The 12,006-nt window shown below is 40.6% G+C and overlaps 1 protein-coding gene across 1 annotated transcript in view; it reads right to left on the reverse strand.

Moving 5' to 3' along the window:
- Nucleotides 1-2,726: 2,726 nt before the first annotated feature.
- LOC131993874 (myosin light polypeptide 6-like) overlaps nucleotides 2,727-12,006 on the reverse strand; it is a 42,644-nt gene continuing 33,364 nt past the window's right edge. The window contains exons 3-4 of the mRNA XM_059359934.1: nucleotides 2,877-2,960; nucleotides 2,727-2,834 (exon numbers count right to left, since the gene is read on the reverse strand). Of these exons, the coding sequence (XP_059215917.1) occupies nucleotides 2,727-2,834; nucleotides 2,877-2,960 (192 nt within the window). The remainder of the gene's footprint in view (nucleotides 2,835-2,876; nucleotides 2,961-12,006) is intronic.

The raw sequence follows: 12,006 nt of genomic DNA on the forward strand, positions 1-12,006 counted from the left end.
AGAGATTTAACACACTGCAGACACAACAACTGTTCAGACGATAAAAAGGTGCGCACATATTTCCACGGCGGCTGACCTCACGACCCCGAGACGAGAAAAATCCCAGACTGGCATGACCGCACTTTTTACAAACACAGACAGGTGTGTGTGTGTGTGTGTGTGAGGGTCGGGGGGGTTGAGTGTGAGAATCTGTGCTCATGTGATGACAATGGTGAGAGATCGCTAACACCACAGGCTTAATGTATAGTTCCCGAGGTCAAGCTTTTTCTCCCACACGTCTTGTCTGGTGAATGAGCCTCTGTGCGGCGCGGCGGTCCGTCCGCGGGCCCATCCGGATGCCGACGCGATTACCGCGGGGATATTGCGGCTGGATTCCTGAGTGGCCGCTGTGACATTTCAGGATTAGTCATGATGGCTGATAGCTTGAGCGCCTGTTAATTTTATTATCAATGGATGGTACTGTCTGTGCTGTTCGCCCACTCATATTTGGGGAATTCTCTCTTCCTCTCCCCTCCTTCTTGCGGTTCCTTCTCTATTCACCCCAGACCGGCTCGGCTTACTTTTAATTCACCTCCAAAAACTGTAAATCAGACTTTCTAGCAAACAATTTTAAATTTATGACGTTTGGATCACAAATCTGTTCGACCTTCTTATAAAAAAATCTTTCCTTACACATGCCATCACACTGTACAATAACAAATAGTCTGGTTCTTTACATATTGTCTATGCACTTTATGTGTTTTTTATGCACACTGTTCATTGCACCTTATTTGTTTCATAGCACCAACATTTTTATACTGTATATTCATATTTATTCTGCACTGGAATTCTATTCTACTCCTTAATACATACTCCTTGTTTAGACACTTTATTTTTTATTGTATTTTATTGTATTTTTATATTTTATTATTTATGAAGTATGCCTAGTTTGTTCTTTTTATTTTATTGTGTTGTCATTGTCTCTGTGTGTAATGCTGCTGCTACACTGTAATTTCCCAGCTTGGGATAAATTGAAAAATAATAAATAAAGTCTATCTATCTATCTATCTATCTATCTATCTATCTATCTATCTATCTATCTAGTGTTTTTCTCTATAGGTGCGGGTTCAGATCCAGTTTGGGGGCCTAATCCTCGGGGGATCAGCGTATAGAGATGGGAGGTGATGGACAGTGAGAACTATGTGGACTGTGAGATCCTCCTCTAAGCTCCTGTGATTGCGGGATAAGAAGAAGGTCTGCTAAGGCGTCTTAGAGGAGTGCGAGGAAGCATGTTAAAGAAAAAAAAAAAACCCTCATCTTCTCCCCTTCTCAACATCTGCAGCCACTCACAGTTTCCATGTTCTGGCTTGATGAGCCAACAACACATGTCGGGTCGGAGCGAATACTCAGCGCGCACGTACACAACGAATGAGAGGCGACAGTGTGCGTGCGTGTCTGTGTTTGTGTACATTAGAGGCAGGGGAGAGATGTTCTTGGCCGAGGCACAATCAGGAATCAGACGTCTTTCTTTGCCAAGGACAAGTTTAACTCTATTCTGCTTATTTTTGGCAGCAGTGGTCCAAGTAAATCACAGTGCTGCTTTATTGGCAATTGCTGTGAAGCTACCACGGGCTGCGGCCCAGCTCCTATCCACTCACTACATCAACAAGGCTCCGTGCTGTGTAGTGGTCAGAGGTCACGCGGCAATACAAGTCCAGGCCAGTGAAGGGGCACAGAAAGAGCAGCTACGGAGTGGAAAACCATTTTTCAAATGTCTGAAAAAAGGAGGAGAAAGTGGGACAGCTGCCCCTTTTTCTCAGTCACACACTGAAGAGGAATGTACAGTAATACTAGACTATGATTTAAGGAGGATCCTGACTGACTGACTGAGGAAAACACAAGGTTTCTCTAAGCTGTCATATTCACTATTCCAGATGCAGTGATCGGAAGGTCGCTGGTTCGATCCCTGTCCACGGCAGTCTACATGTTGAAGTGTCCTTGGGCAAGTTAGTGAAGCCAAAATTGCTCCTGATGCTATGTTCATCTGAGTGGGAATGAATTTAGTGTATAAATGTGTGTGAATGGGTGAATGAGCACCATCTGCAGTGTAAATCGCAAAAAGATTTGTTGGAGGTAGGATGATGTGGATGTAGGGCAAAACAAGACAAACAATACAGAAAATATTCAGGGATAAAATTAAAGCTGGAAGCATGTTCCTGAAATCCAGTGGCAGTTTTACTGTGGGGGCCAAGCAGGGGCCAGTGTTTAATCAGAGAGACACATTAAAAAACGCCAAAGATGATATTTAAGCATTCAAACCCTTTTATTTTAGGTTATTTAAAAATCTAATTTAAGTATATTTGGAAGATACAAATACATTGATTGAAACAATGAGACTTACCAACAATAACAACTATTTTTGTACGACAGACATTTCTCATTTTTGTGCACAATTATTTTTTTTATTTTAAAAGTGCAGTACAGTAGAAATGATCTTTTTTTATATATACACAAGCTTTTATTGCACAATTCAACTATCATACAATGTACACATTCTGGGTTCATTTTGTGTACAATGAGATATTGTTTGAACAAAAAAATAGGTAAGAATTGTTCCGTCATTCATCGTTATAAATTGATCATTTTATTATTAATTTGACACAGGGGCCACAGCAGGGGCCAAGGGCTTCTTCACAGGGGCAGTGGCCCCTGTAGGCCCCTGTGTAGAACCGCCACTGCTGAAATCCTCAACCGCTCATCACCATCCGGACAAGTTCTTCAAAGTTAACGAAGTCATTGGCATCCTCATGTCCTGCTAAAAGAGTCTCCACCTCCTCCTCCATCAGTTTTTTCACCTAGTGAAGTGAGAACATGAGGCAGCTCTGCTCACCGATCACCGTGCCGTTTCCCTCCTTGTCAAGGACAAGCAAACCCTCCACGATGTCCTCACAGGAGCCCTGGTCCTTGTTCTTAGCGATGGCCTAGAGCATGGGCAGGAACTGTTCAAAATGCTGTTCATCTCTTCTAACTTGGGGTTTCTTGACATCCTGACACTGGCGGAAGGGGATCTTCTTCTGAGTGGTTGCAAAGACCAGAAAAGAGCTATATAAGTGCAGTCAATTTACCATATTGAAAGGCTGACTGCGTTCTTTTCCAGGTTTTTGAAACAGAACCGCCGACTAAGCCTTTGCAGAAAGCGGCCACGTAGGCTGCTACAATAAGCTCATCTATAAGGTCATGAATAATGTGAATGCTACCACTAGCTAAGACAACAGCTGTGCTAAGTTTGGAAAGCACAACACAGGATGTAGCGACGTGGACTCCATGTTAGATAGAATCTAAAAATCCCACAATAACACTCACTCATGGTCGAGGTAGCAGCAAATATGACCAGCAACTCTTGTGTTCTCTCAGGTGAAATTGCTTGTTTTTGTCAATGGAGTCTGGGTTCCCCACAGCAGCTTTATCCCTTCTGCATTCACAATGAACATGAGCTTCAGCAATCACAACTGCATACACATATCTAAAATAATGTAAAAACAAGTTCAGGACAATGTTCTCCATTACACACTAGTGCAATGTGGTTGCCGCCAAAATTATGTTATATCTCGGTTAAAACTCTTACAAATCATTATATAGCATTACATCTCGAGAGCATCGGTTAGCACAATTTATATACACACTTATTCAATCAGTAGTCTAAAATATCATACTATTCACAGAGCTCTCCCAAAGTCTGCTTACCTCCAGCAGAGAAGGTCTAGCTCTGAAGTAAGGGTAGCCAAAAAGCCCAATACATGTGTAAAGGTGAAAGTAAATATGCATGCATTGGTGCAGCCTCAAACTACATTAAATGCCATTGTAGTGGCATGATAATAAAAATTTTGGGATAATTCACTTAACCTGAGTAAGGACATTTTCAACTCTGTTACATACAACAGATTTTTTTAAGGTGTCCCTTATTTTAGGTGGTTAAAATACATTTTTGCTGCAGCCCCCACCCACACTCTTCAAAGTCACCAGACTCCTTTGATAAAAACATTGATATCTCGCAGAAAACTAAAGTTTTTGGTCCACCGCTGCCTTGATCTGTTTGTTTGTTATTGTGTGACTCTTAGTCTTGGATCCTAGCTTGGTTTCAGTGAAGTCACCCTGCTTCTCTGAACTGGGAACATACCACCCACCATCAGTCACATACTGGCTTTGGAGAAGTATATATATGTAGCAACATCATCGTCCAGAGACCTACATCAGGTCACATGGGAGAAGTTTTTAGCGGAGTTTGGAAAAATAGCATTTTGAGACTATGTACTTCAACCCAATGGTGAGTGTTTGGATTTAACTACATAAGAATCACTCCTGGGAATATTAGACACACATATAATACAGAATAAAACCTAAAGAAATAGGCTGAATTTCAACACTCAAACATGAGATATTTTGCTGAAACAATTTTGAGGTACTTGTACTTTACTTGAGTATTTCCATTTTATTTTAACTTTATACTTTATTTCCATTTTTTATAACTTTATAGTTCTACTTCACTAAATTTTGAGGAAAATATTGAACTTTTTATTCCACTACATTTAGCTGACAGTTTCAGTTACATTTCAGGTCGAGATTTAACATTAAAAAAACATGATCAATTTAAAAATATTAGACATTGTTTAAATTAAACCTCATAACAGTATATTAAGTAGGTTAAATGAGCCCTACCTTGAGTGAATTCAAACACTGCTTACATAAATGCATCAATAAGATCTATCTATCTATCTATCTATCTATCTATCTATCTATCTATCTATCTATCTATCTATCTATCTATCTATCTATCTATCTATCTATCTATGTATAATACTAATCCAATACTATATTTGGAATATATAAAACAATCTGAGTGGGTCCATTCTGCATGACGAGTCCTTTTACATTTGATATTTTAAGTACATTTTGATGCTGATACTTTGGTACTTTTACTTCAGTAAGTTTTGGATGTAGAATTTTTACTTGTAGTGGAGTAATTTACTAGTGTGGTATTAGTACTTTTACTGAAGTAAGAGATCTGAATTCTTCTTCCACCACGAAACATAAGTATATTATTGCGTTGATCATGGTTCTTTACCCTGTCATGTAATGCCATCTTGTTCACAGTTCAGGGTCCTGGCTTGAGGGTGTTAAGCGGTTGTGGGGGGTAAGAGTGATAAACCATTGTTGGGGTCTGTCCAGTGATCAGAGTATCATTACATGAGGATTAGTGGGTGGATCATCCAGGAGGTTACACTAAAGACAGCTGTGGTGTGTAGGGTGGTCCTGGGAACTGAAGGTCCGACTCACAGAGACGCACAACTAAACAGACAATAACGTCATGTTAAGTGTGAGAAAAGTCTAAACCTGCTTCCAGCTCAGAAACAGTGTTTTGTCTGGGAATGAGACATGTGGTGGGCAGGCGGCGGAGGCCATCTTGGCTCCAAACTGCCCTCAGTGGAAGAGTCAAGTGTCTGCAATGTCACCGCTACGATTCATGCAAAGCTGTAACCAAAGCTGCTCTCTAGGGAGCACTGGGCAACCGCTGCCGCAGTGTGTGTCACTGTGTGTTTGTGTGTGTGTGTGTGTGTGTGTGTGGAGGACCGTGAGAAAGTCTGGAGGAACCCCAGAGGTTCAGACTTACAGACCAGAGGGGTAAAACTCACAGCAGGCCAGACTTCACCATCCTGTTTAACACTCAAATTAAAAAGGTGACACTGACCAGAGCAGTGTGTGTTGTAAGTTGTGGTTATGTTGTTGTGTGTCATTCATGCCAAAGCAGTTTTTTACATGTAAGAAACACTGCACCTATGAAAACAACGTGAACATGAAGTTTTTCTATGTTCTCTTCTTTTCCCGTAGAGAGTATAATAAGGGGCTTTATTTTACCAATAAAATCTGCCTTGGCTCTGTTACTACTGAAGGTCTTAAAGGCATACTATGCAGGAATTTTCACTTACTGTTTGTAAACACAGCATTCAAAGTTGGCCCCTCCTCCAATGGCTGAAGCAAAGTGAAAGAAAACCCCAGATTCACTCTCATTTTGGAACCATCTTTGTCCAACTGGCATTTCTTTTTGCACTGTAACCACTATTGTTATAGCTTTGTGTCCAAAGGTTGACAGAAACATCCCAAACACAGAGAAATGGCGAAATAGAGGCCTACAACCTAATGTTGGAAGAGTACATTAGAGCAGTGTTTCCCAACCTTTTTTGAGCCACAGCACATATTTTTTGTTAAAAAAATCACACGACATACCACCAAACAAAAATGTCAAAACACAGTAAAAACACCCTAAATATGTTTAGAACTGCAAATGCACTGTCATCTGTCACAATTCCAACCCTCCTCCTTTATCTGGCCTCAGGACGGGCAAAGACGGACACACTAAATTTGCAGACTGGACGTTGAGCGGTTAACATCCCCTGCTCTGACTGCAGCTGGGAGAGACCGCTGCTGGAGGACTGTGCCGCTTGTGAGTGCTTTGGGACGGGTTAGGGGCCCAAGGCAGCACCCACGGCTCGATAAGAAAAGTAACAACTCCAAAAAAGTCTTTAATAACACCAGAAAAATGTGATAGATTTGTTGCTAGTCGCTTTTTTGAAAAAGAATCGCTTAGGGGGGGCTAAATATAGAGTCAAAGTCGCTAAGTGGGCAAAACTGTCCCAGCTGCTGGACATATTGCGCTGATACACTGCTCTCTGTTGGAAGAGCATTTAATTGTTCTGCCAGTCACTACACGCCTCTCACTTAGACCAGTAGTTCTAAACCTTTTTGAGTCGCGACCCCCAATTTAACATGCATGTTGTCCGCGACCCCCGCTCACTGAACAGAATCTCACAGTTCATATCACCCAAAAAAGAAACAAAATGACCAAAAAAGACACAAAATATTATTGTTATTATTATTATTATTATTATTATTGATAATAATAATAATAATAATAATAACAATAATAATGATATTGATTCTACAATAGATAGATGTACAGCTCATTCTCGAAGGCCTGGACCTCTCTAGTCGACTCTCCATCAGTTGTACTAAATTCAGCATAGCAGTAGACAATAATGACTGAGTCACTCTTCACGTTAGGGGAATCAACTCAACACTTCATGGGCTCTCCGTCTGCCAACTCTGGTACCTGGTTGTCAGAGTTTTTCAAATCTAAACATCAGAGTACAAAGTGGAGAAGTTCAGCACCAGCTAGGATCCTAACCACATGGACCAGCAGGACCATCTCTGCATCCATCTCATGACAACGAGCTGGTTCAGGAGATCTCACTAGTCTCTTGCTGATGCTGCTGGTCGAGTTTCAGGATAACCACCAAGGAAAAGGTGGAGAAGACGGGCACCAGCTCTGATTCCGACCACATGGACCAGCAGGACCTTCTCTGCATTCATCTCACAAGCATGAAGGAATTAAACCCCAGTCTTGATTTATGGATCTCCTCTTCCGGCCTTCAGACTGCCAGTGTGCAGGTGATGATGGTAAGCTGGTCGGCCTCCGGTTTCCACCAGATGTCAAGAGCTGCGCTGATGTTTTGACCGGATCCTGAAGCACCGGACGGTCCCGTTCAACCAGGAGACTCTTTTTCTTTGTGCCAATCTGGCGACCACATAGGGCCTTTTGCTATTTCATGTGACAAATACATTTGATTGATTGATTGCTCCAGCATGTGGAGTAATCCAGAGCTCGGCCTGCCATGCCTTGTTCATTGCTGAACTCTGATTGGTCAGCGATCTAGCCAACGGTCAGTTATAAGTTCTACAGAAGCAGTTGCTGCAGAGATGATATTGAACAGGTGGTTTTTGTTTTGCTTTGCGCACTTCCTGTACTATACAGCAGCTGGCCCTCAAAAACCCTGGCACCAAGACACTATTTTAAGCCTTTTGAATCAGATCTGTCCTTGAACGCAACTTCAGCATAACAGAACAGGTCTTGATAAATCATACGCACACACACACACACACATTAGATGGTAAGTCTGATACAGTGCTGATTGAGAGGAAGGATGAATAACAGCCTTGTGTTTGACGTCACTCTGTCAGCTTTCAAAAGGGCCAAATAGGCCTCCTTTCATAATCGCTAATCATAGACCCGTTGCTTGGCAACGGCAACAAAAACACAACTGTTGCGGAACAAATTAGTCGATGTGATTCAGTGAAAATTCATAAAAGAGGACATGAAGCCCTGGATGGCGAGGGTTTGAGTCATGAGTGTCGTCATGCTGCACTGAAGAGCTGCAAGAAGTCTCATTAGAATACCAAATTAATTATCCAGACACGTTAACATGCCTGGATATGTATTCAAGATACTTGTGTACTTTTTCACACATTCTGTCCCCCTCTCTCTCTCACACACACACATCTATGTATACACTGCAAAAAAGCCAACTTGTATTTTTGGGCCTAAAACAGTGATTTAATTTGGTAAAACTTGGAAATATAAATTATTGACATTTAGGGCAATAATGTAAGTTAGCACAACAAAGTAAGCCAGTTGTCTGCTCAAAAAAAAGATTGTGAGTTGTTGTTATTTATATCTTTAAGTTGGGGTTCACAACAAGGGACAATAGTTCTGATAACTCTTATTTCTTTGTTGTGAAATTTGGTCATTAGCGAAAGCTAGCGGCTAACTGAAGCTAGCGGCTAACTGACGCTAGCAGCTAACTGATGCTAGCAGCTAAGTGATGCTAGCGGTGCTCCTTGTTACAGCTACAAGAGTAGCCATTAGCGTATCAATGCTAACTGAAAATTGTGGTCACAACATTAGCTGACATTTCATAGCGGCGTTACAATCGTGCCAGAGAAATTCAGAGTTGAGCAAACTCAAAAACAAAACTTAAAATATTTACTTTAATTGTCCAACTTAAAAGTTTGTTGCCTTGAAATTTTGAGTTCACCCAACTTTTCTTTTTTTGCAGTGTACTACAGTGAGCCTTAACAACTCCCCGTGGATGAAATCCCTTTATTAGTGGCCAGCAGCCCGCTGGCTGGCTTTAAATCTGGCAGCGTCTGCTCGGGCCCTCGAGAAAGCGGCGAGCCATCCATAAATGTGATGATTGTTGCCCTGCGTTTTCCCCTGCGCTGTGTAAAAAACAGCCAATGACCTCCCTACCTCCCACCCTGGCACCAGTCTCAGCATCCCACTGGCCCCAGAACGGCTCCCGCAACAGAGCTCCAGTCGCCTGCACTTAACTGTAATCGCAGCAACGTTATTGGGAATTCAATAAAAATAACAGCCGCTGAATCTTTCACCCAAATTATAGGGTTGAGTGTGGGGCTGATTGAGAGGCGGGGGGTTGGGGGTCTTGAGGAGTAAAAATAAGGGGTGTGAGTGTGGGGGACGTACAGGCTGAACCCTGAGTTATGGCCACAAACTGACCGCTAATGGACCCAACTCACACTCCTCTGTGATTTGTGAGGGGTGAGGGGTCCCTCCACAATTCTCTGTCCCCGCTCCGGATCCAAGAACCTCGCAACACGTCCATTTATTTTCTCCATCCTTCAGTTACTTCCTCTATACACTAACACGGCGGTTTTCAATCAGAGGTTCATGATCCCCAGAGGAGTCACAAGATGATTCATAGAGTGTGAAAACATGGATCTTTCATTCACAGCCACACAGCTGTGTGATAAATGGCCTTTTTTTCCATATAAAATTAGTGTTTGCAGCCTCCAAAATTCTCAAATTAATCAAATTAAATAGGCTCAAAAAGGGAATATCACATTTGGTGTTGTAAAGTCACACATGTATGTTCACACCCACAGTAAAGGGGCTGTGGGTGGGGGTCCGGCTGATGTATGGGTTTGATTTAGATTATGTTGGACTTACTAGAAATAAACTGGCGACTGTCCAGTATCTGATTTGGGTCACAGTTTAATTACTCCGGCAATCATTTCTGTCAGTTATGATAACATTTAATTCACAAAAGTAATTGATGAGATCTGGGAACAAGCAACATTGCAAGTCCCACAGCTGGGGAGGAAACATACATTTCAATGATCAGACAAGTTGTGAACAAGCCAGCCGTTATCAGGTTGTCTAAACATCTTTATTTCAAGATAAAACAGAAAGTGACTTGCTTGAAATATTGGCCATAATCCCTTGTTGTACAGGAAAGCTGTGTGTACACAGTTGATGCAGAGACTTACACGCCTTACTAACATACCGTGAGTCAACATGTTCTCATGAATGGGTTTGTTTGATTTCCTACAAAATACAATGAAAGGGAATTTGTATGATATCATACAAAAATGGCCAATGCTGCAGAAGTACACTGTCAAAAATGTTTGTAGAAATTACAGTAAAACACTGTCAAATTGCATCAGAAATAGGTCATAAAATTGAACATTGTACATCACCGTAGTAGATACTTTTAATTACTGTAAATCAAAGAATAGCATAAAACTTTAAATTCTACTGTCATAAACTGTAGAAAACACACAGTTGTGCTGTAAAAATAAACAATTTTCATGTAAAATGAATGGAGAAATACCACGATGACACAATTATCCTGAAAGTAATGGGATTATTCAGTATAAATTACAGGTTTTTTGCTGATATTTACATTTACATACGCTCACTGTATTTCTTACGGTGAAGTTCTGGCAACCACAGCTGCCGGTATTTTACCGTAAATTAAACAGATTTTTTTTACAGTGTAGGGTCATATTCCCATTGACTAACGAATAAACTGACTTCTTTTTGCAACTGGCCATTAGAAAGAATGCTTATTTAACCCTTCTCTTAGGTTGCGGGTCATATTGACCCATTTAAAAATAAAAGATATAATAGTTAAAAGTATTTTTTCATAAAAATAAAGAATGTAAAATAAAAATTAAAAAAATCAGTGTTATGTTAAACTATTGTATTTTATATGAAGGTCTATCCAATGTTCAGAAAAAAAGTTTTAACATGCATTTTTTAATGAAAAAAGAGTGAATTATCCTCTTTGAACCATGATCTGTGAGCGGTAAAGAACACCATTGCACTAAATATTGATTGAGATGGTTAGTAATGGTGTTATTTATGACATATAAACAATGTTTTTAACAAAAAAAATTAGTTTCTGACACTTTTGGATAATTAAACATGCCCCAGGTTGTTGCTGTTCCTGAAAAAACAAACATAACAGTAGGGTTAAAACACTTCTGTATTGACTTCACTTTTCATCGCCAAGAGGTTAAACTTTACTATTATTCTGCTAACATGCAGCTAAACATTTGCTAACGTTAAATGGAGAAAAGTTTCAGAGTCGATTTTGACAATGAAAGCAGTACGTCAGTCTATAAACTGTGATGGAAATGTACCATGGCAATAATGGAAGTTATACAATTTTACCGTTTACCTTCATTTTTCCTCTCCAAATAACTTTGTCTATCATGGAGGTTTGGATGATCATCTGCTTATATTTCTCTCTTTTCTACATCTGACTTTATTTCAGTGATGTCACCATGTTCCCAGATCAACTTGGTTAGTGAAATGTTGTTAGAAAGACAGCCAAAGCTATAAAAAATAGGCTCGTAATAAATTATCTCTTATTTTCTCAGGGTTTTAAATGATTTTTTTCATTGTTATTTGATGGTGTAAATTTTGTTTTAAGAGGTTTTTTCCACCCTGGACAGAATAAGCATCTGAAGAAACTTTTGGGGAGTAAAAACCGCTTTGCTTTTCAGGGATGATCACCAACGAAGCTGTGAATCGACTCAACCTCTCGCTGACCGGTGGGTCTCATCCAGAGGTCCGGCAATGAGGGACTCCCAGTGGGCCGGTCCAGGGAGGGTGTTTAATAGCTGGGTGGAGTCCCAGAGTAAAAAATACAACAGCTCAATTGGGAGACATAACATCAGATGAGCTTAAACTGTAATGATCCCTGCAAGGACTCTGGTAGTCGGTGCAGCCAGTGGTCATAAGATACAAAATAATAAGGAAATAGGAATAGGAAATATATGTGTTATACTATATAATGTTATACTATAAGAACTAAGGGCAGTCTGTGG

Source organism: Centropristis striata, chromosome 20 (assembly GCF_030273125.1).
Source record: "Centropristis striata isolate RG_2023a ecotype Rhode Island chromosome 20, C.striata_1.0, whole genome shotgun sequence".
Taxonomy (NCBI): domain Eukaryota; kingdom Metazoa; phylum Chordata; class Actinopteri; order Perciformes; family Serranidae; genus Centropristis; species Centropristis striata.